General features: G+C 38.8%; 1 protein-coding gene across 1 annotated transcript; it reads right to left on the bottom strand.

The window, feature by feature from the left end:
- Nucleotides 1-164: 164 nt before the first annotated feature.
- On the bottom strand, nt 165-27800 carry LOC124637816 (transcription elongation factor SPT6). The gene is made up of 24 exons (XM_047174497.1): nt 27606-27800; nt 27427-27517; nt 26688-26887; nt 26331-26450; nt 25891-26051; nt 25261-25394; nt 24776-24891; nt 24289-24461; nt 23789-23942; nt 9751-9893; nt 9266-9400; nt 8773-8927; nt 8306-8427; nt 7537-7721; nt 6867-7032; nt 6289-6431; nt 5773-5867; nt 5342-5522; nt 4686-4872; nt 3422-4354; nt 2968-3215; nt 2489-2693; nt 2118-2214; nt 165-2034 (listed from the first exon to the last, which is right to left on the bottom strand). Exons 1-24 carry the CDS (start codon nt 27642-27644, stop codon nt 1139-1141), a joined length of 5079 nt encoding a protein of 1692 aa, XP_047030453.1. The 5' UTR covers nt 27645-27800; the 3' UTR covers nt 165-1138.
- Nucleotides 27801-27842: the final 42 nt, after the last annotated feature.

The following is a 27842-nucleotide window of genomic DNA, read 5'->3' on the forward strand; positions in this document are numbered from 1 at the left end:
TATCTTTCGAAGAACAGAAGCAATTATTGATTAGAAGAACTTGTAATGTGTGTAGTGTGTAAAGTAGATCATGTCGCTTTATCACGTCCCTTTAATTTTTACTATTCGGCATACTTTCAGCATCTTTAATAATATGTTAGAGGTTTGAATAAAACGTCTGCATGTAAATTGTCATAATTTTTATTATTTTCCAAGAGTACTGTCGTGAATAAATTATCAAGGATCCCATTGCTCACTAACCATCGCTAAGGCATTTCCTGCGGATTTTGCGCTTTTGTCACATTTTAGCATTCACAAATCATATTATTGCTATCTGAGTAATTTAGTCACAATAGAAATTAAGTTCGTTATTATAAATGCTTTCAAACAAGCGTCAAATAAAAATCAGTTATTAAAAATCGATCGCGACAACGACGTTACATATCGTTGTTAATGTACAGCGTAACAAACTAATGAATTCATCGTGCAGTTACAGATATGCATTTCGACGATTATATGAAAGCAGTCTTAGCAGTAAACATTCACCATTGTCATGACACTACCAATACATTGGTATCGTTTATTATACAGTTACCAACTGGTTACGTATTCCTGTATTATTTATACAAGTATGTAAATAATAGTTCGACATAATTTCATAACCGCGGTCACAATACGCTTAGGTAATAAAATATCATTAGATTTACAATGTTTATCAAGACGCCATAGAGCTCGATGCTATGAAGGTCGGCACGATAACAGGAGTACACAGTCAAAACTCTCAATATACATCGTAAACGGATTCTAGCTATCTACGGGCTCGGCCGCGCGGAGGCACGGGACTTCCGCGCGGACCGACCAATTAACTACCACCTACCTAGTGATGAGGCCTAGTTCGGAACAAAACATACGAGGGAGTTTATACAGGTGTGGAAACGTAACAGGGGAATAACGTTAGCAAATACTGTATACATCCTCTCGCCGAGGCCGCTACGTCGCCGAGCGAGCGGCAGGCGCTTCGTAATCAACGCTACGCAAATTGTGGATACCTGACGATTTTGGCTTCTTAGAATCAGTTTTGATATAAACACACGCGTCATTTTATAGACCAAAATTGTCGGATCGAAAAAAAATTGCGCAGTTTAGAATACGACAGGCTTTAATTCTCGTCATAGAGCGGCGTGGCGTCACCCAGAGACATGGAGCGAGGCGAAGTATTAGTGTGAGGTGTTGAGCGCAGCGAGTGAGCGCGGGACGAGCGGCCCGAGCTGTGAGCATGCGGCGTGCGCACTTCGCGAGGCTCACGCATATCTCGCGCGTCACGTCCGTCACGCGGCGTGCGGGACGCGCGGGGAGTGCCCGAAGCTCGAGGTGTACTCGACGGCTCGCGGTTATTCCGCCGCATCCAGTCTTCGGCAGCCTTCTGCCAATCAGCAGGCTCAGTGTAAGGCGCAGGCTGTCGGACTCTTGCAGGCGGCGGCATGAAGTCTGGCTGTCGCGGTGTAGCAGCGAACGGCGTCATGTATGGCGTCTGAGCGGACGGCGTGTAGGGCGTGTTGACGTAGGCGGGGCCGGGGGTGTGTGCAGGCGTGTGGAAGGCGGGGGTGTGGCCGGCCGGCGTGTGATACGCAGACATATGCGGGGTGCGGCCTGCGGGGGTGCGAGCGGCGGGGGTACCAGCAGGAGGCGGCTCGCGGAAATGTTCTTTAAACCAGCGGAGTAGACCTGCTAACGAGTCGAATGTACGCTGCCTGTATTTATACCCGTCAGGCGTAACGGATACATACTCATGTGTAACGCGAGCTCGAGGTAAATATGACAGAAGGAAACGGCCAGGGTAGTTCTTCGCAGCGGAGATGACGTAGTGAATCTTGTTCGGGTTGCGCGCCTTTTCTTCTTTGAGGATCTCTTCAGCTTTGTCACGCATGCCGCCTAAAGGCTTGTAGTATTTGTAAGCGATGAGGTCACGAGCGAGCCCCGCCATGGGGGTCACGTGTCGCGCTATGATTTCATCGAGATCTTCGAATTCGGAACCCTGAATCCATAAACTTCGACCTAAATCAAGTAAAATAAATAAGTAATTTACATTGGAGCATACAATTTTATAAATATACACAATACTTGCACAAAATACAAACCTAATGAAAAAGCATTTTCTTTCCCTTCTTCCCTGACATCAATGTGTTGATAAATACCGTCTGCTACCTTCCACGTTACCGTCAGGTGATCCGAACCCTGGAACAACAACAACCAATCTCAACCAACGCTCAATAAATCACAAAAGTCAGCAAAAAAAAATCACAATCAAAATTGCAATATACCAAACATTACACTGAAATCACCCTAAGCAATTGTCACAGGAACAAAATAAAGCAATCTAGACATCAGAGAAGCCACTAAACACAGCTTTTGCTTAGAGTGTTGATGTTCCAATATCTTGTAACTATGTGTATGTTTGCCGAGTATTTAAAGAAGAAATATATCATATTAAAACCTTATTGTTCCTTACCTTACTACTCGGCCTAACAATAACCTCTCCCTGCGCCATCTTATCCATAAGTTTCTCGGCTTCAGCAAAGGATATATTATGGAAAGCCGGGTGCACTATCACTCGCTTCACGTACTGCATGCGCTCTTTAGTCTGTTTCGCCTCTTTCTCTTTGCGTAAATCTTTGTCTTCGGCCTCTTGGTCGTAGTAGGGGTCTTTCGGTGGTCTGAGAAGTTAAAAGGATTTTATTATGTATTTATTTAGTAGTTCTTTTTAGGTACTAAAGCTACTCAGGACTGAGGAAAGGAATGTGGCTGCAACACATACACATAAAAAAAAAAAACAAAATTGCGCTTTATAAGGGCCTGTCAGTAAGATATGTACCTCCAGCACACATTGTCTACCGGTTATTTTAATTCTGTAGTTAACGACTTAACTGCTATCAGATGAAATTACAAAATTGCTCACATTCTCAAAAAAATGACATTTTAGACACTCACCTCCACTCATTATTCTTATCCAACAAGTCTGACGATTTCGAAGAGCAATCCACTGAGAACCTTTCGACATCTATCTTCAATATCCTACAATGTACCGTCTGTCCGATCCGGACGCGTTCCGTGGGGTCGGCCACATGTCTGTCCGAAAGGTTCTTTATGTGAATGTACCCGGATAAACCGTTGTCGAGTCTAATCCGGACACCCGTGGCCTGGCCCGGACATGCGCCGGCGTCGAAGTGATTCCATACCTGATGAAAAAAATGGAGTGAATGATGAAGTTTGTAAAAAGGCTACTTCAAACGATCGATGAGATCGGAAAAAGTTTTTTTTTTGCAATAATAATGGTGATAGAGACAGAGAGCAAGAGAGAGAACATTATCAGCAAAAGTTTAAGACAAGATATTTACGTAGTTTATGAAATGCATACAATCAAAACCGAATTACATAGACTTACCTCAGATAGCTCAGGGAAGTCATTTTTGTGGCAGAACGGGCACTCCCACAATCCAGTCTCATCATTCCTCACAGGATTGGCCTGGTCCAGCATTTCTCTCTGAGGCTTCCTATGTGTGATACCAACCACTGAAGCCAACACCATCTTTCCTACATAGAAAGTCTCTGGAGTCTCTTTAGTCAAAATATCGAATAATTCCTCAGCGGTCGGCGAGCGATATGCAACCCTAAGGTCCTTATACCTAGAGTTTAATTCCTCTCGGATATCATACAAAGTTATGCTCTTGTTACCGAAGCCTTGTCGCTCCAATTCTTCGGCAAAAGCGTCCAAATCTAAGTCTTTCAGTCTTTCAGGGGCTTCTAGAATTTCTTCTAACGCTCCGGCAGGATTGGCATCCTCATCTTCGTACTCTAAGGCATCGACGGCCATCTTTCGGGCCCATTCGTACGTTTCCGGATGCACTCGGGAACCGTCCAGAACTTCTATGTAAGCTTCTGTACTATCACCGAGACTGCTCGTGTCTATTTTAATGAAACCTGAGCAGTTGATGAAGACTTTTGGACCCATGTGGCATACTGTGACGAGTTGCGTTCTATTTTCGAGTTTTTGGTTAGTTTGTTTGAAAAGTTTTATTAGTGCTTGTGCTTTTCTTGGGCCGAGACCACAGACAAATTGAAGTAATTCCGTTCCTCGGCCAGTTAAGACTGCTTCGTTGACATCTACACCGACTTCGTTAACTCTATTGACGAATTCAAGTTCTATGCCTTCGAGTAAATCTTCTTTAGGTATTTGGTCTTGCAGGGAGTGGTATCTGAGACAGAGTATTTCTTCGTCGGGACCGCACAGTTGTGATATTTCCATGAGAGGATCTTGCAGTAAGCGCGCTTGGCAGATCGCTTGCCGGAGTATGTCGGGGTATTCTCTGAAGTCGTGCTATGGGAAAAACAGATTATATTACTTTCCATACAGATATAAAACTAAGGTGAAATTAATATTATAAAAACGAATGAGAGTTGATTTGTTACGCTTTCAAATAGCTGAATCGCATTATACGAAACTTGGCACAGCCAAATACAGGCACAGTCCAGGATATTTTTGTAATATACTGTGTGTTATGTAGATATACTGTGGGCCTATCTACCTAGTGTTCTGTATATTTTTACATTAGCATCATACAAGTTATGTCACATTCCTATCTTCGGCAAGTAAATCAATAGGTTGAATAACTTAGACGTTAAAGAATTAATTAAGAGAGAAATCTTACCCGTCCTCTAATACTATTACTATAAATCTTGCTGATATGGTTGTCAGCGATCTCTATGGGTATCCTGGGGAACTGCTCGTCTTCCACCAGCTGCTGCACGCAGTCAGACACGTCGGCTTTCACGTTGATAGCCTCCCGGGACTCGCCGCCGATCACTATCACGTGTGGCTTCTTGCGCATTATGAATCTGTTGAGAATGTGGCATGTTATTGTGGATGTATTGCTATGTTCTGCTGCAATTATGACGTCATAAAAACAACTTTAATGAAATACTGTGGTGTTGGATAGTTGTATTTGTAGTTCAATTTATTTTTATTTTGCAGCTGTCATTGTCGTCGTTGTCGGGCGTTATTAGTTGTCGTTGGGAGTTGTTAAGTTTTGATGTTGGGTGTTGTTGTTAGAGCTGTTTTTGAATGTCCTTATTTAGAGTTTTTGCAGACTTTTGTTGAGAATTGTTGGTGGGAGGTGTTGAGTGTCGTTGTTTAGTGCTGCTCTTGTGAGTTGTTGAGTGTCATTGTAAGCTGTTAATTACTATAAAAACTCTTTATTGAAACCACAATATTACACGATACACAGAAGCTCTGTCCCCTGGGCCCTGACCTAGGTGGTTAGCCTGTATCTCAGGAGACAGTACAATTACTGTTGTCGTATATTACCTTCGCAGCGCCGTCATATCAGCCTCCTTATTCTGCCTCTCCCTGGCGTCCCACGCGTTGCGTCGGCACAGCAGATGCGGCAGCCGCAGATGGTCGGCCAGCTCGCCGCCCGCGCCCACCACGCACGCGAACGCGCTGTGCTGCCGGTCCGGGACGTAGGCGAGGGATAGTACGCGGAGACCTGACATACAGAAGATTGTTAAAGCAACTTGTCAAACAAAACATGCACATTTTTCTGCAAATTTCCACTTTTGAGACCTAAAGATAGTTTATAAAGCAGCCCAGAGCTGGTGAATCTTCAGAAAACCATCTTATTATATAACTTTAGTGATAATTTTTAAGCACTAATGTTGATCAAGATGATGGTTTGAAGTGAAGTCTGTACTTTTAAGACCCCGTTTTATAATGAGGTACTTGATTTGTAAACTCACCATTAGAATCAGACCACTCTTCGTCATCGTCATCTGATACCCTGGACTCATACGGCGCCACCTTCAGCCAATCGTAAAGTCGGCGGCGACAACATCTAAACAACATTCAACAAATCATTTAACCAATAACACTATACGATTTTTTTGTTCGTAAAAATCATAAAAATCCTTAAACATAATAGATCATTTAATCACTAAATTACAGGACACAAGATAGAGATTATTTCGTTTCTTTTGTACTCTAGAAGTTCCGAAACGTTCACTCTTGGACACCTTAACTATCCCCAGGTACTACAGTACAGGGTATATTTTAACCTAGTGCGCAAAGTCGTCCCCACGTAAGCAATGGCAATGAAACCGCTGGCAGAAGCTTATTATTATTTATTATTTATACATATACATGGAACCCCACTCGTGTAATTGGAACATTATCTATAGGTAACATTTGAGTTGGCATTTTTCTAAAGATAAACAACTAAACAATCTTGATACTTGTATATCAGCATATTAACTCACTTGAGTATATACTCCTTGGACTCCTGCAGCAGCACGGCATGCAGTTCCCGGCGCAGCTCGGGCATCACGATCTTGGTGAGCGCGATGGTGACGGCCTCGGCTCGCAGCTCGTTCCACGCTTCCACCGTGGCCGCGAACTCGTCCTATATAATAAATACATCATTTTAATATAACGAAGTAGCGGAAGTAGTAGTAGTAGTTTCGTCACGTAAATTTACGCGAGTCACAGCGCAATAACGGGTTTTTAAGTATCAGCGGATCGGGGAGAGGGAATGGATAACATGCATGCAATTACTTTGTTTTACTACACTGCTCATGAAGTTATTTTCATAATCTTGTCGTGTTGGGGTGACCAGGCGGTTATTTTTCTATTGATCCTAATGATTTAATTCAATCATTGTTTATGTATAAATACTATCCAAACCAGAGGTACGCTCAGAGAACACAGAGACTAAAAAAGAAAGAATTTAAAAAGGATTTTTTTACCAACTTCCAAAAAAGACGAGTTTCTTAATTCGCATATTTGTAAGTTTTTCTTTAAAATAAATAATTTCGATAATTCTATATAATGAACTGACCTTCTGATAAAGTTGTTTGAGTTCCTCCAAATAGCTGATAGTGGTGTTTCCTTCAATCTGTTCACTGATGCTAAGTTCCAACAGTTTGTCTTCCGCGGCCATCGTTAGTTTCAAGAACTGGTCGCCTGTGAGATCACGTACCGGCTTCTTCTTCATGTATTTCAAACTGTTTACAGAAATAAAGCAATGTTATTCGTTTTTTAACCGACTTCCCAAAAACCAGGAGGTTTTCATTTCAAATGTTTGTATTTTATTTACTGTTTGCGGTCAATGGAAGACAGTTACAGGATTGTCCCCTATTTGAATTGCTCAAGTTGCAAGATTAATGAAATATTATCTTGCCTTGGAAACCTGCTCTCTTAATGTAATAATAGATGACATAACAGTACAACATACTAATATGATATAGAGGAAACATTTTGCTGTTACGAAACTACTGTACCGATTCGTAAGTCTTTCACTGTCGAGAAGCTTAACATCCACGAGTGACAAAGTCAATTTTGTCCGATTACGGGCCAGAACGGGTGAAACTGCTGAAAGAGTAAATACCTACATATGTACACGCGCAACGCGTCTATATAGCAACGAAGATCGCAGTGGCGGCTCGCAAGCGATTTGCACATTGGTGAACCGACTGAATTCTTCTAGAGAAAATTTTATATAAACTTACCCATAACACGCGTGATTCTCGTCAATTTCTTTCAGTCCTCTGGGCGTAGGTTTAACAGTAAGTGTAGCACGGTCACGTAACGCGTCCCGCAACGTGGCGCGTAACAGCGGTTCGCGAGCTAGTTGTACGCCGCACATGTATACTGCACGACGCACTACTTCTGCTGCTGAACCGATTGAGCCGGTCTGTGGAGGAATGTTGAATTAGAAGCAGTTCTTTAGCAATCACATAACAAATAATACATAAATACAAAGGTAACGCATGTGGTTTCTTTCAAGAATTGTCCATGGTAGTATTAATTATTATTATTTAAAAAAAAAGATATTAAAATACCCGGCTGCAGCTGTCGTAATTTTGAGACAACCGCTTTTATAAATCATTCCAAAAAATGAATCGACAGTAATGAAGAAGTAATATCAAACTCAAATCTACACTAATATTATAAATCTAAAAAAAAAAATGTTTTCAGTATTTATCGAAGAAGGCAAAAGGGTACTTTTTGTCTGGGTGCACAAAATAGTTTTTACAGAACGCGGATAAACAATCATCATCATCATCTCAGCCATAGGATGTCCACTGCTGAACATAGGCCTCCCCCTTAGATCTCCACAAATACCTGTTGGAGGCGACCTGCATCCAGCGTCTTCCGGCGACCTTTATAAGGTCGTCTGTCCACCTTGTTGGTGGACGACTAACAATAGTATTTCAAAATATACATCAACTTAACACATTATTAAAATGAATAGAAATAAAGTGAGAAGTAACTTACATATTCGGCAGCGGCTTCGAGCGGGGGCACGGGCTGCTGTTCCACTTCATGTCGCTGGTAGTTGTCGCGCACGTTCTCAGCAAATTGCTCCGGAGTCAGACCGAACTTCTTCACCAGGGGCTCTGCAGGGAGAAACTTGTTGAATCACACTAATATTACAAAAGCGAGCGATTGTATCATGTTTGTTACTTCTTCACGCGCAAACGTACTACTCAGTGCTTTTTAATTTACACATCAGAATAACATATCAGAGTGCGAGAAGTAGTCTTTCGATACACGGGTAAAACCGCGGGTAGAAGCTAGTACGTAAAAATAATCTCACTCTCTCTAACTTTTCGTCGAAATAATCCAGAATGCTTTGGGTGTGATAATTTCTAGAAATAAATCATCATCAAATAAAAATTTCACGCTAATTCTTAATTTTACTAATTTCACAAACATTATAAAGACCCAAAAGTAATTCTCACCAATGCCAGCCTTCCTGCAGAGCTCGTAAGGTCCGGACCTGACTGCGTACTTGACCTCCGTGACCTCTTCGTCCTCAGGCTCGGCTGCCTCCACCGCGGCGGCCGCCTCGTCGGGGTCCTCGCCGTTCCTGTCCGCTTCTTCACGAGCTAGACGTCTGGAGAAGGTGGGGTGTGAAGAATATTGATTGGGTTATGAAGAATATGTATTGAAGATGACTGGTTGCGTAACTTTGGTATAAATGCAAAAGAAACTGTCTTACATACATAGTCTACCTAGAGCCAAAGAAAAGACATGGGCAGTTTTTTTATCCAGCTACGGGAACTACGAGTTTTTCTTTTGGAACTCCAGGTGGAACCGCGGGTTACGACTATCAATACTGCGAACCTATATGAAATATGGCTCCAGCGCAGATTTTTAAAGATTTTACGAGCAAAGTTGCCATGAACTCTCTCTTCTGCAAACACCTTAAAACATAATTTACAAGAAACTCACTTTTTCTCCTCTAAATTCTTCTTCTTCTCCTTGGTGCGCTGCAACTTCTGCATCTCGGGCAGATCCGTGGAGTAGTACAGCAGGAAGTGTGTGTGGACATCACGAAGCTCTTCTGGAGTCTGCACATTCTTCAATCTAGACCAAGCACAATTGTTTACTTAGTAACGATCAACAGACATGAATGCCATTGAAAATTGTTATGACCAGAGGTCTCAAATTCTTGTGTGAAAAAAATTTTGGTCAATAAAGTCTGGTTTAACCATTTTATTTATTTATTTCTAGCTTATAATGTCCCACTGCTGGGCAAAGGTCCCCATCCTTAACCAAACACCACGATTAAAAAAGTGAAGAATCGCTTTGAACTTCGTGTTACATAAGTAGGCAAAATTGCCCATTCTAATTTGCCTAGGTTACATTATCTGAGCATCATCTAAAGTGATAATCAAGAGCCTATTAACGTCTTTTGTCACTTATTAAACACTCACCTTTCAATATCCTCATCCTTGATAAGCCTCATGTTCTCAGGGATGGGCGCGTCTCGGTTCTCCATCACCTTGTCCAGTTGGAAATCGCGCATGTTCTCGAACAACTTGAGCAAATTCTCCTTGCGCTGCTTCAGTTGGCACCACTGCGTGACATATAATAATGTTGGTAACTAACTTTGGATGTTTGTGTACAACGTTATGTACTGCCTTATGTACAACGTTATGTACTGCCTTATGTACAACGTTATGTACTGCCTTATGTACAACGTTATGTACTCCCTTATGTACAACGTTATGTACTCCCTTATGTACAACGTTATTTACTCCCTTATGTACAACGTTATGTACTGCCTTATGTACAACGTTATGTACTGCCTTATGTACAACATTATGTACTCCCTTATGTACAACGGTATGTACTCCCTTATGTACAACATTATGTACTCCCTTATGTACAACGGTATGTACTCCCTTATGTACAACGTTATGTACTCCCTTATGTATAACGGTATGTACTCCCTTATGTACAACGTTACTTCCTTATTTACAACGTTATGTACTCCCTTATGTACAACGTTATGTACTCCCTTATGTACAACGTTATGTACTCCCTTATGTACAACGTTATGTACTGCCTTATGTACAACGTTATGTACTCCCTTATGTACAACGTTATGTACTGCCTTATGTACAACGTTATGTACTCCCTTATATACAACGTTATGTACTGCCTTATGTACAACGTTATGTACTGCCTTATGTACAACGTTATGTACTCCCTTATGTACAACGTTATGTACTGCCTTATGTACAACGTTATGTACTGCCTTATGTACAACGTTATGTACTGCCTTATGTACAACGTTATGTACTCCCTTATGTACAACGTTATGTACTGCCTTATGTACAACGTTATGTACTCCCTTATGTACAACATTATGTACTCCCTTATGTACAACGTTATGTACTCCCTTATGTACAACGTTATGTACTCCCTTATGTACAACATTATGTACTCCCTTATGTACAACGTTATGTACTCCCTTATGTACAACGTTATGTACTCCCTTATGTACAACGTTATGTACAACGTTATGTACTGCCTTATGTACAACGTTATGTACTGCCTTATGTACAACGTTATGTACTGCCTTATGTACAACGTTATGTACTGCCTTATGTACAACGTTATGTACTGCCTTATGTACAACGTTATGTACTCCCTTATGTACAACGTTATGTACTCCCTTATGTACAACGTTATGTACTGCCTTATGTACAACGTTATGTACTGCCTTATGTACAACGTTATGTACTGCCTTATGTACAACGTTATGTACTCCCTTATGTACAACGTTATGTACTGCCTTATGTACAACGTTATGTACTGCCTTATGTACAACATTATGTACTCCCTTATGTACAACGGTATGTACTCCCTTATGTACAACGTTATGTACTCCCTTATGTACAACGTTATGTACTCCCTTATGTACAACGTTATGTACAACGTTATGTACTGCCTTATGTACAACGTTACGTACTCCCTTATGTACAACGTTATGTACTCCCTTATGTACAACGTTATATACTGCCTTATGTACAACGTTATGTACTCCCTTATGTACAACGTTATGTACTCCCTTATGTACAACGTTATGTACAACGTTATGTACTGCCTTATGTACAACGTTATGTACTGCCTTATGTACAACGTTATGTACTGCCTTATGTACAACGTTATGTACTGCCTTATGTACAACGTTATGTACTGCCTTATGTACAACGTTATGTACTCCCTTATGTACAACGTTATGTACTCCCTTATGTACAACGTTATGTACTCCCTTATGTACAACGTTATGTACTGCCTTATGTACAACGTTATGTACTGCCTTATGTACAACGTTATGTACTGCCTTATGTACAACGTTATGTACTCCCTTATGTACAACGTTATGTACTGCCTTATGTACAACGTTATGTACTCCCTTATGTACTGCCTTATGTACAACATTATGTACTCCCTTATGTACAACGGTATGTACTCCCTTATGTACAACGTTATGTACTCCCTTATGTACAACGGTATGTACTCCCTTATGTACAACGTTACTTCCTTATTTACAACGTTATGTACTCCCTTATGTACAACGTTATGTACTCCCTTATGTACAACGTTATGTACTCCCTTATGTACAACGTTATGTACTGCCTTATGTACAACGTTATGTACTGCCTTATGTACAACGTTATGTACTGCCTTATGTACAACGTTATGTACTCCCTTATATACAACGTTATGTACTGCCTTATGTACAACGTTATGTACTCCCTTATGTACAACGTTATGTACTGCCTTATGTACAACGTTATGTACTCCCTTATGTACAACGTTATGTACTGCCTTATGTACAACGTTATGTACTCCCTTATATACAACGTTATGTACTGCCTTATGTACAACGTTATGTACTGCCTTATGTACAACGTTATGTACTCCCTTATGTACAACGTTATGTACTGCCTTATGTACTCCCTTATGTACAACGTTATGTACTGCCTTATGTACAACGTTATGTACTGCCTTATGTACAACGTTATGTACTGCCTTATGTACAACGTTATGTACTCCCTTATGTACAACGTTATGTACTCCCTTATGTACAACGTTATGTACTGCCTTATGTACAACGTTATGTACAACGTTATGTACTCCCTTATGTACAACATTATGTACTCCCTTATGTACAACGGTATGTACTCCCTTATGTACAACGTTATGTACTCCCTTATGTACAACGGTATGTACTCCCTTATGTACAACGTTACTTCCTTATTTACAACGTTATGTACTCCCTTATGTACAACGTTATGTTGTGAGGGAGAATATATAAAACCATGTAATCATCTAATAAAAGTCAGTATTTACTCATCAATTGTCGTGTCATTTACTCTCGAACCTTACACAAATAGGCCATCCGTACATGGCGACCCTGCCAGCGCAGTAAGTGCGATACGCGATGTTTACATATCTTTGACCAAATCGGGACACTTAGCTTCACAATGCAGTGCATCAAATGCAATCTTTGTTCGGGACTTGCAATTATCACTACGTTCTTACTTTATCTTGAAAAATCTTTGAATAATCTGAAAAATGGGCTCCACTAACACCAAGGAAGAAGTAATAGTACCCCAGAACGCAGCAGGAGGTAATAACAGCGCGGACATCCGTCAGCTGGCTGTGCACGCCAGTTCGACCAACATCATCTTGTTGGTGTTATTGCTAATAATATCATTGGCGTTTTTGTATGGTGTCTTCACCCTATATAGAAGATGTCATCGGCGATGGATGGCTGATGAGATAAGGCGAGACAGATTACGATTCTCGCTATGGAGAAGAAGAGAAGATAGAGAAAGGGATCCGAGAGACCAGCCGGAGGCGAGACGTTACAGGAAAGGGACTGAGGACGTTATTTGAGTTACGAGGCGGAGAAAAATCAGTACAGTGAAAATACCAGTGCGTGATAATTTCGTGTTGTTTTGTAGTGCGCGGAAATGTCGTGTATTGTGTAGTGCACCGTAAATATGCATCCTACGTTATTTTAAAGGACATAGTTAAGGGTAAAGTATATAATCATAGATGTAAGGATCACTAAAATGTATGCATATGATAGTACATAATTTTATAACCATGCTATAAATAATATATCTTAATGGAAGAAAACTTAAGGGGCTTATATGATAGTCTGTTTGAAATAAGAAAATACTTAATTAAGATTGGTCCAGAGAGACGAAAGGGTAATATTGTTGTAGTTAAATTGAAGGAAGCGGAAAAAATAGTAAGTGAATATAATCTATTTTTAGAGTATTATGCTTCAGCCAAAAAATCTTTAAGCACAACTGAATGTTCAGTCATTCATGATATATGTGCTAGTTTTGATAAATTATATAAACAAGTTTTCGATTTATGCTCAGAGAGACCCTGTGTATCAGTAAAAATGGCAGAGACTTCTAAGTTTGATCTTAAAGTTGCGTTAAATTTATTGCCAGTTTGTAAAGATGATGAGGCTAGTGTACGACAGTTTATTGAAAGCGTAGAATACTATAAATCCGAATTAGACGTAAGCTCGCAGGCAAAGTTGTTAAATTTTGTGTTAAAAAGTAGACTTTCCCCAGCCGCGAAACTGAAGTTATCTTCATCCTACCCTAATATTGATAAGTTTATAGCAGACATGAAAACACAATTATTGCCCAAAAAATGTGCTACTGCAATTCAACGTAGGCTTCAAAATTTTAAACAAAATAATTTATCCATCGACGAGTTCGGTAAACAGATAACGGAAATGTTTGTCGAATTAACAATTTCGCAATCGGATGGCAACGATGCAAGTTTTAAAGTCCTAAAACCCCTAAATGAAAAGCAGGCCATTAAGTATTTTGCAGACGGGTTAAGAAATCGCCGGCTAAGCACGATAATTTCTGCCCAAAAATTTACGTCACTAAAAGACGCCATACAATCAGCTGTAGACGAAGACGTCACAACTCCATCGACTTCCAATGAAATTTTAACCCTAAATTACAGAGGCAGATCATTACACAATAGGCCACATCGTGGTGGCCGCCCCTCGTTTGCGGGGAGAGGACGCGGGCGAGTTAGCTATCAACCGACTACTCGGTACGGTGATCAGACTCAGGTACGGAGAGGACCACAGGCGAACGGGCGCAGGGCTACTGGGACATTCCACGGAAACAGAGGTAGGTCCAATTTTTATTCACCAAGGTACCAGCGTTCGCATTATTCGCAAATACATACTTTGAGTAACTCAGACTCGCAGCAAAGTTCGAATACCACGGAGAATGAACAAGAAGAAAACCAGTTTTTTCGGGACTGATAACATTATTTTATCATGTAATAGTGTAGGCTACGTGAATATTAAATCTCGTGATAATTACTCTTATAACTTGTTAGTTGACACCGGTGCATCCATTTCGGCCATTAAATATAAACATGTGCACGAGCAAAACATTCCGATCCATATCGAGAAAAGTTTTGTAAATGGAATTGGAGGCAAAGTCCAGGCTATAGGATACGTTTATCTGAACTTTGTTATTGGAAATCATACTCTCAACCATAAATTCTTTGTTTTTAAATCATTGCCATATAAGGGCAGTGGTATTTTAGGGCAGGACTTTTTAAGTAAGTATAAATCGGTGTTAAATTTTGGCAACCGGACTTTGTTACTATGGAATAACAATTTAAAGATATCTTTACCTTTGGTGATGACGAATAATAATATAACTATACCGGCGAGATCAGAGTCGATTCACTTTATTCCGGTATCTGAGACTGATGAATGTTTAGTCAATGCAACAGAACTGCAAGAAGGGGTCTTTATTGCCAGCAGTCTAGTTAAGCCCACAAATGGATTAATACCCATTCGCGTTTTAAATACGTCCGAGTCTGACATAGTTTTAAATTCTATACAACCCACTCTTTATAAAGCGAGTGAATATGATATATGTTCGTTTCATGAAACCACTAATAACGCTGATCGTGTTAAGAAAGTATTTTCTTTATTATCGCTTAAACATCTAAATAAGGAAGAACAATTGTCAATCGAATCCATTTGCGCGAAATATTCGGACATATTTTTTCTTCCGGGTGATAAGTTAGGTACTACGAGTTTATATGAACACACAATAACTTTGAAACCGAATGTAGCCCCCGTATATGTCAAGCCCTACAGATTGCCGCATGCTCAGAAAGCTGAATTAAAGAAACAGGTGGATAATTTACTGGAGCAAGGAATTATTGAACCTTGTTCTAGTGAATGGTCTAGCCCAGTTGTTTTAGTACCGAAAAAATCTGACTCTAGCGGAGAAAAGAAATGGCGGTTAGTCATAGACTACCGTAAACTTAATAACTGCATATCGGACGATAAATTCCCTCTGCCCAACATTTCTGACATATTAGATTCCCTGTCCGGATGCATTTACTACACGCATTTAGATTTGAACCAAGGTTTTTTTAATGTAGGACTTGAGAAAAGCTGTAGAAAATATACATCATTTTGTGCGGACGGTCAATACCAGATGACTAGGATGCCTATGGGGCTCAAGACCAGCCCGAGTTCATTTTCGCGTATGATGACGATAGCAATGGCCGGGTTATCATATGACAAGTGCCTAGTGTACCTTGACGATTTAATATGTATGGGGCGCAGCCTTTCAGATCACAATAAAAATTTAATACAAATATTTGAAAAATTACGCAGCGCAAATCTAAAGTTAAATCCTTCAAAATGCGATTTCCTTAAGAAGGAAATTCTATATTTGGGCCATGTGGTGTCAGGCAATGGTATATTGCCCGACCCAGACAAAATTAAGGTTATAGAAAATTACCCAGTTCCCAAAAGTACGGATGACGTTAAGCGTTTTGTCGCCTTCGCGAACTATTACAGAAAGTTCATAGCAGATTTTGCAAACAAAACATACTATTTAAATTGTTTATGTAGGAAAAATTCAAAATTTGTTTGGGACGAAAATTGCCAAAAATCATTTGAAAGTATTAAACAAAGTATTATGTCACCACCAATTCTACAGTACCCAGATTTTTCGGAACAGAATAAATTCATTGTGCAAACTGACGCTTCTGGGTATGCAATTGGTGCTGTTTTATGTAATTCAGATGGCCGGCCTGTAGCATATGCTAGTAGAAGTCTCAATAAAGCGGAAATGAACTATCCCACAATAGAAAAAGAGCTCCTAGCTGTGGTTTGGGCCGTAAAATACTTCAGACCCTACCTATACGGTCGGACATTTATAATTCGTACTGATCATAAACCCCTAGTGTACTTATTTAATTTAAAAGATCCCTCTAGCAGACTGTTCAAATTTAGACTTATTTTAGAAGAATATGATTACGTAATCGAATATGTGAAAGGAAAGGAGAATGCAGCTGCAGATGCATTGTCCAGAATAAAAGTGACTTCAAAGGAACTGAAAGAAATGAATGAATGCTTGCATGCCATGGTCATGACGCGCGCTCAAAAGAGACAGCTAGGCGCTGCTCCTTCGGATGATATGGTACCCACCAACGATTGGCCTGATCAACCAAGAGTTGTGGAAACCCATATCAGGCCGAAAGACGCAGTAGAGCTACGATTTACTGACATTAGTAATTTAAATAAACTTCGAAGTGATCATTTAATAACATTTGAAAGTAATTTATTATTCTATGTTGCGCAACAGAAGACAATATTTATAAATCCAGCGTCTCAATCACAAATTACGCGAGCCGAATTTGCGGGAGACCTGAGCGATTTTTGTGAAAAAGTTAATATTGTTGAAGTATATTTTATTAAAAATCAAAATAACTACGTATTTGTAGAAAAACTAACAAGTGAAATAAAAAAGTGTAATAACTGGAAAGGGCCTAGATTATGTATCTTACAAGACGTCGAAAGAATAGAAAGCAAGGATGATAGGAAAGTGATACTAAATGACTTTCATCTTTTGCCCACGAGTGGCCACGCGGGCATGAGAAGAATGTTAACTAACATTAAAAAATATTATTTTTGGCCTGGCTTAGAAACTGACGTTCAAAATTTTGTTAAAAAATGCCCCCAATGTCAAAAGCATAAGTATACGTTTCAGGTGAAAGAGCCTATGACAATTACGTCAACAGCTCATTCGGCCTTTGACAAAATCTTTTTAGATATAGTAGGACCACTAGATAAAGACAGTTATGATTATACTTACATCCTTACATTACAGTGTGAGCTATCAAAGTATGTATGTGCCTATCCCCTAATCACTAAAACATCGGCTGAAGTAGCTCGTACCTTTGTGAATAATTTTATATTACAGCATGGCGTACCACGGGAAATAGCTACCGACAGAGGTGCAGAATTTATGTCTGAAACCATTGTACAGGTTTGCAAATTACTTAATATTAAAAAATTAAATTCAACTGCGTATCATCACCAAAGCATCGGAGCGCTAGAAAATACCCACAAAAGCCTCGGCGCCTATTTGCGAATCCGAACCGAAGAAAAACCTGAGTTGTGGAGTACTTGGTTACCGTTCTGGTGCTTTGCTTATAATACGACAGTTCACACTTCAACAAAATTCACACCCTTCGAACTTGTTTATGGTAAAAGGTGTAATTTGCCAAATAATTTGTTAAAACGTGTAGAACCTCTTTACAATTACGATAGCTACCCACTGGAACTAAAATACCGGCTTCAGGTTTCTCAAACCGAAGCGCGAAAAAATTTAGTTACTAGTAAAGTAGACCGAAAAAGTAGATATGACAGGTATGTTAACCCTGTACGCTATAAGCCTAATGACAAAATCTTAATTAAAAACGAAACTGGCAATAAACTTAAACAACTGTACTCTGGACCATATACTGTAATTAGAGATTTGTCACCCAATGTAGAAGTGGAAATAAAAGGTAAAACAGACATCGTACACAAAAACAGAACCAAATTGTTTTATGTTTAGAACTACTTAATGTTTAATATCTATTTTTAGACTGTATTGATAAATGTGTTGTGACGCATACAGTATCAAATTGCTTAGGTTAATCCGTAGACTCAGTGGTAAGCGGAGACGGATCGCAGTCGCGAGATTGTAGGTTCGAGCTTGAAATGTACTGCAATGTATGTGTTAATCGTATGTCTAATTACTTATATATTAACTTGTGTTTATATTCTAATGTTATGTACGAGAGGAGTACACATCGTTTAATACTTATATAAATTGTACTCAATAAATTAAGGTCATAATATTGTGTATTTTAGTAATAAAATAAAATGTATTTTTTATTTTATTTTTATAATATGGGGGAGATGTGAGGGAGAATATATAAAACCATGTAATCATCTAATAAAAGTCAGTATTTACTCATCAATTGTCGTGTCATTTACTCTCGAACCTTACACAAATAGGCCATCCGTACAATGTACTGCCTTATGTACAACGTTATGTACTGCCTTATGTACGTTATGTACTGCCTTATGTACAACGTTATGTACTGCCTTATGTACAACGTTATGTACTCCCTTATGTACAACGTTATGTACTGCCTTATGTACGTTATGTACTGCCTTATGTACAACGTTATGTACTGCCTTATGTACAACGTTATGTACTCCCTTATGTACAACGTTATGTACTGCCTTATGTACAACGTTATGTACTCCCTTATATACAACGTTATGTACTGCCTTATGTACAACGTTATGTACTGCCTTATGTACAACGTTATGTACTCCCTTATGTACAACGTTATGTACTGCCTTATGTACTCCCTTATGTACGACGTTATGTACTGCCTTATGAACAACGTTATGTACTGCCTTATGTACAACGTTATGTACTGCCTTATGTACAACGTTATGTACTCCCTTATGTTCAACGTTATGTACTCCCTTATGTACAACGTTATGTACTGCCTTATGTACAACGTTATGTACTCCCTTATGTACAACATTATGTACTCCCTTATGTACAACGGTATGTACTCCCTTATGTACAACGTTATGTACTCCCTTATGTACAACGTTATGTACTCCCTTATGTACAACGGTATGTACTCCCTTATGTACAACGTTATGTACTCCCTTATGTACAACGTTATGTACTGCCTTATGTACAACGTTATGTACTGCCTTATGTACAACGTTATGTACTGCCTTATGTACAACGTTATGTACTGCCTTATGTACAACGTTATGTACTCCCTTATGTACAACGTTATGTACTCCCTTATGTACAACGTTATGTACTCCCTTATGTACAACGTTATGTACTGCCTTATGTACAACGTTATGTACTGCCTTATGTACAACGTTATGTACTGCCTTATGTACAACGTTATGTACTCCCTTATGTACTGCCTTATGTACAACGTTATGTACTCCCTTATGTACAACGTTATGTACTCCCTTATGTACAACGTTATGTACTGCCTTATGTACAACGTTATGTACAACGTTATGTACTCCCTTATGTACAACATTATGTACTCCCTTATGTACAACGGTATGTACTCCCTTATGTACAACGTTATGTACTCCCTTATGTACAACGGTATGTACTCCCTTATGTACAACGTTACTTCCTTATTTACAACGTTATGTACTCCCTTATGTACAACGTTATGTTGTGAGGGAGAATATATAAAACCATGTAATCATCTAATAAAAGTCAGTATTTACTCATCAATTGTCGTGTCATTTACTCTCGAACCTTACACAAATAGGCCATCCGTACAATGTACTGCCTTATGTACAACGTTATGTACTGCCTTATGTACGTTATGTACTGCCTTATGTACAACGTTATGTACTGCCTTATGTACAACGTTATGTACTCCCTTATGTACAACGTTATGTACTGCCTTATGTACGTTATGTACTGCCTTATGTACAACGTTATGTACTGCCTTATGTACAACGTTATGTACTCCCTTATGTACAACGTTATGTACTGCCTTATGTACAACGTTATGTACTCCCTTATATACAACGTTATGTACTGCCTTATGTACAACGTTATGTACTGCCTTATGTACAACGTTATGTACTCCCTTATGTACAACGTTATGTACTGCCTTATGTACTCCCTTATGTACGACGTTATGTACTGCCTTATGAACAACGTTATGTACTGCCTTATGTACAACGTTATGTACTGCCTTATGTACAACGTTATGTACTCCCTTATGTTCAACGTTATGTACTCCCTTATGTACAACGTTATGTACTGCCTTATGTACAACGTTATGTACTCCCTTATGTACAACATTATGTACTCCCTTATGTACAACGGTATGTACTCCCTTATGTACAACGTTATGTACTCCCTTATGTACAACGTTATGTACTCCCTTATGTACAACGGTATGTACTCCCTTATGTACAACGTTATGTACTCCCTTATGTACAACGTTATGTACTGCCTTATGTACAACGTTATGTACTGCCTTATGTACAACGTTATGTACTGCCTTATGTACAACGTTATGTACTGCCTTATGTACAACGTTATGTACTCCCTTATGTACAACGTTATGTACTCCCTTATGTACAACGTTATGTACTCCCTTATGTACAACGTTATGTACTGCCTTATGTACAACGTTATGTACTGCCTTATGTACAACGTTATGTACTGCCTTATGTACAACGTTATGTACTCCCTTATGTACTGCCTTATGTACAACGTTATGTACTCCCTTATGTACAACGTTATGTACTCCCTTATGTACAACGTTATGTACTGCCTTATGTACAACGTTATGTACTGCCTTATGTACAACGTTATGTACTCCCTTATGTACAACGTTATGTACTCCCTTATGTACAACGTTATGTACTCCCTTATGTACAACGTTATGTACTGCCTTATGTACAACGTTATGTACTGCCTTATGTACAACGTTATGTACTGCCTTATGTACAACGTTATGTACTCCCTTATGTACTGCCTTATGTACAACGTTATGTACTCCCTTATGTACAACGTTATGTACTCCCTTATGTACAACGTTATGTACTGCCTTATGTACAACGTTATGTACTCCCTTATGTACAACGTTATGTACTGCCTTATGTACAACGTTATGTACTCCCTTATGTACAACGTTATATACTCCCTTATGTACTGCCTTATGTACAACGTTATGTACTCCCTTATGTACAACGTTATGTACTCCCTTATGTACAACGTTATGTACTCCCTTATGTACAACGTTATGTACTCCCTTATGTACAACGTTATGTACTGCCTTATGTACAACGTTATGTACTCCCTTATATACAACGTTATGTACTGCCTTATGTACAACGTTATGTACTGCCTTATGTACAACGTTATGTACTCCCTTATGTACAACGTTATGTACTGCCTTATGTACTCCCTTATGTACGACGTTATGTACTGCCTTATGAACAACGTTATGTACTGCCTTATGTACAACGTTATGTACTGCCTTATGTACAACGTTATGTACTCCCTTATGTTCAACGTTATGTACTCCCTTATGTACAACGTTATGTACTGCCTTATGTACAACGTTATGTACTCCCTTATGTACAACATTATGTACTCCCTTATGTACAACGGTATGTACTCCCTTATGTACAACGTTATGTACTCCCTTATGTACAACGTTATGTACTCCCTTATGTACAACGGTATGTACTCCCTTATGTACAACGTTATGTACTCCCTTATGTACAACGTTATGTACTGCCTTATGTACAACGTTATGTACTGCCTTATGTACAACGTTATGTACTGCCTTATGTACAACGTTATGTACTGCCTTATGTACAACGTTATGTACTCCCTTATGTACAACGTTATGTACTCCCTTATGTACAACGTTATGTACTCCCTTATGTACAACGTTATGTACTGCCTTATGTACAACGTTATGTACTGCCTTATGTACAACGTTATGTACTGCCTTATGTACAACGTTATGTACTCCCTTATGTACTGCCTTATGTACAACGTTATGTACTCCCTTATGTACAACGTTATGTACTCCCTTATGTACAACGTTATGTACTGCCTTATGTACAACGTTATGTACTGCCTTATGTACAACGTTATGTACTCCCTTATGTACAACGTTATGTACTCCCTTATGTACAACGTTATGTACTCCCTTATGTACAACGTTATGTACTGCCTTATGTACAACGTTATGTACTGCCTTATGTACAACGTTATGTACTGCCTTATGTACAACGTTATGTACTCCCTTATGTACTGCCTTATGTACAACGTTATGTACTCCCTTATGTACAACGTTATGTACTCCCTTATGTACAACGTTATGTACTGCCTTATGTACAACGTTATGTACTCCCTTATGTACAACGTTATGTACTGCCTTATGTACAACGTTATGTACTCCCTTATGTACAACGTTATATACTCCCTTATGTACTGCCTTATGTACAACGTTATGTACTCCCTTATGTACTCCCTTATGGACAAAGTTATGTACTGCCTTATGTACAACGTTATGTACTCCCTTATGTACAACGTTATGTACTGCCTTATGTACAACGTTATGTACTCCCTTATATACAACGTTATGTACTGCCTTATGTACAACGTTATGTACTGCCTTATGTACAACGTTATGTACTCCCTTATGTACTCCCTTATGTACAACGTTATGTACAACGTTATGTACTGCCTTATGTACAACGTTATGTACTGCCTTATGTACAACGTTATGTACTGCCTTATGTACAACGTTATGTACTGCCTTATGTACAACGTTATGTACTCCCTTATGTACAACGTTATGTACTTCCTTATGTACAACGTTATGTACTGTCTTATGTACAACGTTATGTACTGCCTTATGTACAACGTTATGTACTCCCTTATGTACAACGTTACGTACTCCCTTATGTACAACGTTATGTACTCCCTTATGTACAACGTTATATACTGCCTTATGTACAACGTTATGTACTCCCTTATGTACAACGTTATGTACTCCCTTATGTACAACGTTATGTACAACGTTATGTACTGCCTTATGTACAACGTTATGTACTGCCTTATGTACAACGTTATGTACTGCCTTATGTACAACGTTATGTACTGCCTTATGTACAACGTTATGTACTCCCTTATGTACAACGTTATGTACTTCCTTATGTACAACGTTATGTACTTCCTTATTTACAATGTTATGTACTCCATTATATACTACCTTACTCCCTTATGTACAACGTTATATACTTCCTTACGTACTCCCTTATGTACTACTTTACATACTCCCTTATATATTCCGTTATGTACTTCCTTCTTTGAAACATCACTTTCACTTTTTTGAATTCTTTTCGAGAAACTTTATTCTGATATATTTATTTAAAAAAATCATTTTACTCTATCGCTTTGTCAGTACTAACTAATCGTTTTGATCACGCCCCACCATACTTTACTTGACCTACAAGATAGCGCGTGTCCTGAGTATACAAGCGTCGCGACTCACCTTAGCATCATACTTGTAGACCTTCCAGAGGTCGTTGATACTGAGCTCGGGCTGCACGTACTCCTTGCGGTAGAACGCTATGAAGGGCACTTCCAGCGTTTGGTTCCGCATGAAGTCTAGTGCTTGACGGATCTTCGTTATTGTGCTGCTGCCCCTGTTGATATAATGTTTGTGAGACGATTTTTTTAGATAAAACCATAATGAATACTTCTCTGCTATCGAGGATGTACCTACTCTACTCCTATCAACACATAAGAATATGGTTCGTGGCACGACAAGCCAGGATATGCCACTTGATGCCTATAGCGAGATTCCACCAAATTGTTTTCGCACATTTGTTCGCGAAGGAACATTTGTGTGCGTCACAGTGCCTAAGCGTCAAGTTAAGCTTAAAAGTGTACTGAAAATCTACCCATAATGAACAACAAAGTCAATAAGGCATGCAGCAGCAAAAATTTTGGTTTTCACATAACATCATGTTTATAATAAATTTTACAAACCTGCGCGTCCTCTCCCTAGCCTCTTGCGCATCGGGTTTAGACACGGGCGGCTTCAAGAAGGCCTGCTTGTATATCCACTCGGCCTCATCCTCTAGCTCCGTGCTGCCCTCTTCTACCGGCGTGATCGGTACCTCGCGCGTTTGCATGCGCTCCGGAACGTCGGTTTTGCGAATCTGTTTTGTGGTAGTTTTAGAGTTAGTTAAAGGAGTACAGACTAAAGTGGGTAAATGCTCTGTAACTTTGTGTTGATTTTACTGTTATAATTTTTTGATAAGGCTTTGCCAAACAAAATAATCCTCATTGAATTTGAAATTAGGTATCTTACCAACAATTGATAATGTTGTTTAATTTGTAATTTGATTGCTATAAGAAATACTTCTTTTTAAGAAAATCTTTGGTTATATTACTTAAAGTTGTGTAAAAGGTTGAATATTTTTTTTACATTAAACTCTAAACATTGTTTAAAAAAGGTATAAATGTTACAAACCTCATTATCGAGATCAGTGAAGTGGCTTCTCTTGAGCTCACTAGGCTCGTATATCTCGAAGATAGACTTCTTGCTCGGCCGTTTGGCTTTGCCCTTCTTTGTTCTGCGTTTTTCACCTGTATTATGAAATTAATTACATACTATTGCATGAAGTAAAAAAGTATGTATGTTTGTTTGCTGGGGAGTTCACATACGAATTATGTATTTTTCGTGTACAAAAAAACATCTACAGAGGAAACAATTTTTGTTTACTTTAAGAGCATGCAAACTGCAAACTTTTAGTCGGCCGATAGTGTGACAGAAAGTGCGCAAATGACAACGTATTTGGCAGGTATAAGATTGACTAAAAACTTTGATTGAATTCAAGATATTCTTAAAAGATAGAGCGCTAAGTTGTCTTTTTTTTATTTGCAAATATCAATGCTACACATGTTGAAATAGGGTCGAAACTCATTATAACTCAGTTATTTACGTAGGTCACATACCCTCTTCCTCCTCATCCTCCAGGTATTCATCCAGGTCCTCTTCCTCTTCGTCTTCGTAATCCTCCTCACCGTACTTCTCAAACTCATCGTAATCGAAGTCTACGCCGAATATATCCTGACCTTCTTGGAGGGAACTGAAAAGAGAATTCTCTATTATAATATTGTTTCTGGACTTCTGGACCACGACTGGACGACTGACCGAAAAATTCCTGAAAAAGTTCCTTTTTTTTTTATAAAAAGAAGTAATAGTTATGGTCAATGTAAGTAGATAGTTATCGGCAATCGGGTAAGGGAAGTAGTTCCCTCGATTCATGGGTGAGGCGGCGCGTGGAATCTACTATAAATATAAAATGGCGAAATCAAGTATATAATAACTTGTCAGTTTTCTGCTTTCGTATTTCGCGTGCCCACAGTGTCACATGTCGTGACGAAAGGCAGTAAAAGCGTAGCGGCTGGCAAAACAATCTGTCCATCAGCATTGATAGTGAAATTCAGTATACATACTTAAATTATATTAAAAAGAAAAAAACTGATTGAAAAAATAATATAGAGATAGTTATTCATACAATGACATAGTGGATGATCTTCTTCTTCAAAAAATATATTTTACTCTATATTAATAAGACTTACGCATCAGTAAATATAGGCTTCCGTTTCTTCTTGCGCTCAGCAATGGGTCTACCATCATCATCTACAATGAAATCATCAGCGTCTGACTCCAAGTCCTCATTCTCATCATCATATTCAGCCTCACCACGCGGCGCCGCCGATTCTGAACGGTTTTCATCTTCCTATACGAGAAAACATACAATACAACATAAAATAGCTATCCTTAAAATGAATATTGAGAAAAAAAACATTCGGAACAGTTTTGATATAAATTAAAAAAAATATATAAATTGATAAGTGATTTATAGTGATTAAATTAAAACGGTAATTGTAACAGGCTTTCTATTAATAACAACATTTGATTATCTGAAAATAAAGTAGTCTTTTTTGAGAGTTTTCTAACCATATTAGTATAAACAAGAGAAAAAACAAAAAGTATTAATGCTAACATGAATACTTACATCATCAGATCCTCCCACAAACAGCTTCTCAGCGATGACCTCTCTCTCAAGCTCAGGGTCATCATTCCCTTCATTGTCACTATCATCATCCTCCAGTCTACGCAGACGCTTGAATTTGTTCTGTGGGAAACAGATCATAGCATTTCATTACCATCAGGAAGGAATCAAAATTAATTAAGGATATTATAATTATAAATAAATTGCAGTGTCCATAAGGATTACTTACAAACCGAAATAATGAACATTTTACATTGAAGGTCAGACTGTCAGGATAGTCTAAGTACTATAATATATAAATTATCTTCAGTTTTTTTACATCAGTCCTTTTCTATCAATTCTAGTAAAAAGTGTACTTACTCTGGCAACTTTAACACCAAGATTCTCCTCAATGAGGTCATAATCCTCATCTTCCAATCTATCATCTAGTTCATCATCACTTTTCTTTCTTTTCTTTGGTCCTGCGCTAGCGTCTGAGTCCTCCCCGTCACTGCCAGATTCCTCTATAGGTGCGTCGTCTATCAAATCTTTTAATTCCTCCCTGAGGCGCTCTTCATCATCTGAAAGTACAGTATAGGCCTCGTAGATGACAAAATTGAAAAAAAAACATAAATAAGTGATATTAACTCAAAGCTGCACTAAACTGGTCTTTTTCTATGAAAGTGTAGTAGAGATTGAGGGGTCTAAAAACCAAACAAATGTAGAAATAAAGCATTATTTTTGTATCCTTTGGTGCTATAGACAATATAGATCCTGGCATAACCAAATAGGTTAATGTGTACAATAAGTATGTAGTTTAAATGATATGTTCAGTTAAAGCTATAGCTGAACATTAAATACCTTAAAATGTTGTTCTAGAACATTCAAATAACTGTTATAAAATATTTTCTATTCACATTGTGAAAAGTGTGTCAGCATCTTCCAATTGTTGTCTACAAACTCAGGACATTTTACAGTAACAATTAAATAGTACAGACAGCATGAATTAAGCGTCATAAGCGCATTCATTATCATCATTGTGTGTAGACATGCAATTATGTTTACTAAATGATAATAATGACTTTGTAATGCAGGAGAAAGTGCACGATGTCAACAATACCTTCTTCGTCTTCGTCCTCATCGTCACTTTGCACGGCAGCCTTGCGCTTTGGCTTCTTGCGCTCCGCTGGCTGTTCATCTTCAGAATCAACCTACAAATTACCAGCAACCATCGTCAGAAACTACGCAATCGTAATCTTACTTCGCATTCAACACAAGCTTGATGAACTTTTCACTAACCTCGCTTTCCTCCGCTTCTGACTCCAGAAAATCAGCCATTGTAACTTAGGATTAACCAGCAACAGTTACACCTTATACTTAAATAATTGATTAACTTATTAAATGCTACTTTAATTGTAATTTCTACAATAAATTAAAACTATAATTTTCGCTTGAAAATATGACACGAATGAAAGAGTGAGTGAGAACGAACTATAACCGGAAAGAAACAAAAAGAGCTGATATTCTATTATATAG

This window comes from Helicoverpa zea, chromosome 16 (assembly GCF_022581195.2).
Source record: "Helicoverpa zea isolate HzStark_Cry1AcR chromosome 16, ilHelZeax1.1, whole genome shotgun sequence".
NCBI lineage: Eukaryota > Metazoa > Arthropoda > Insecta > Lepidoptera > Noctuidae > Helicoverpa > Helicoverpa zea.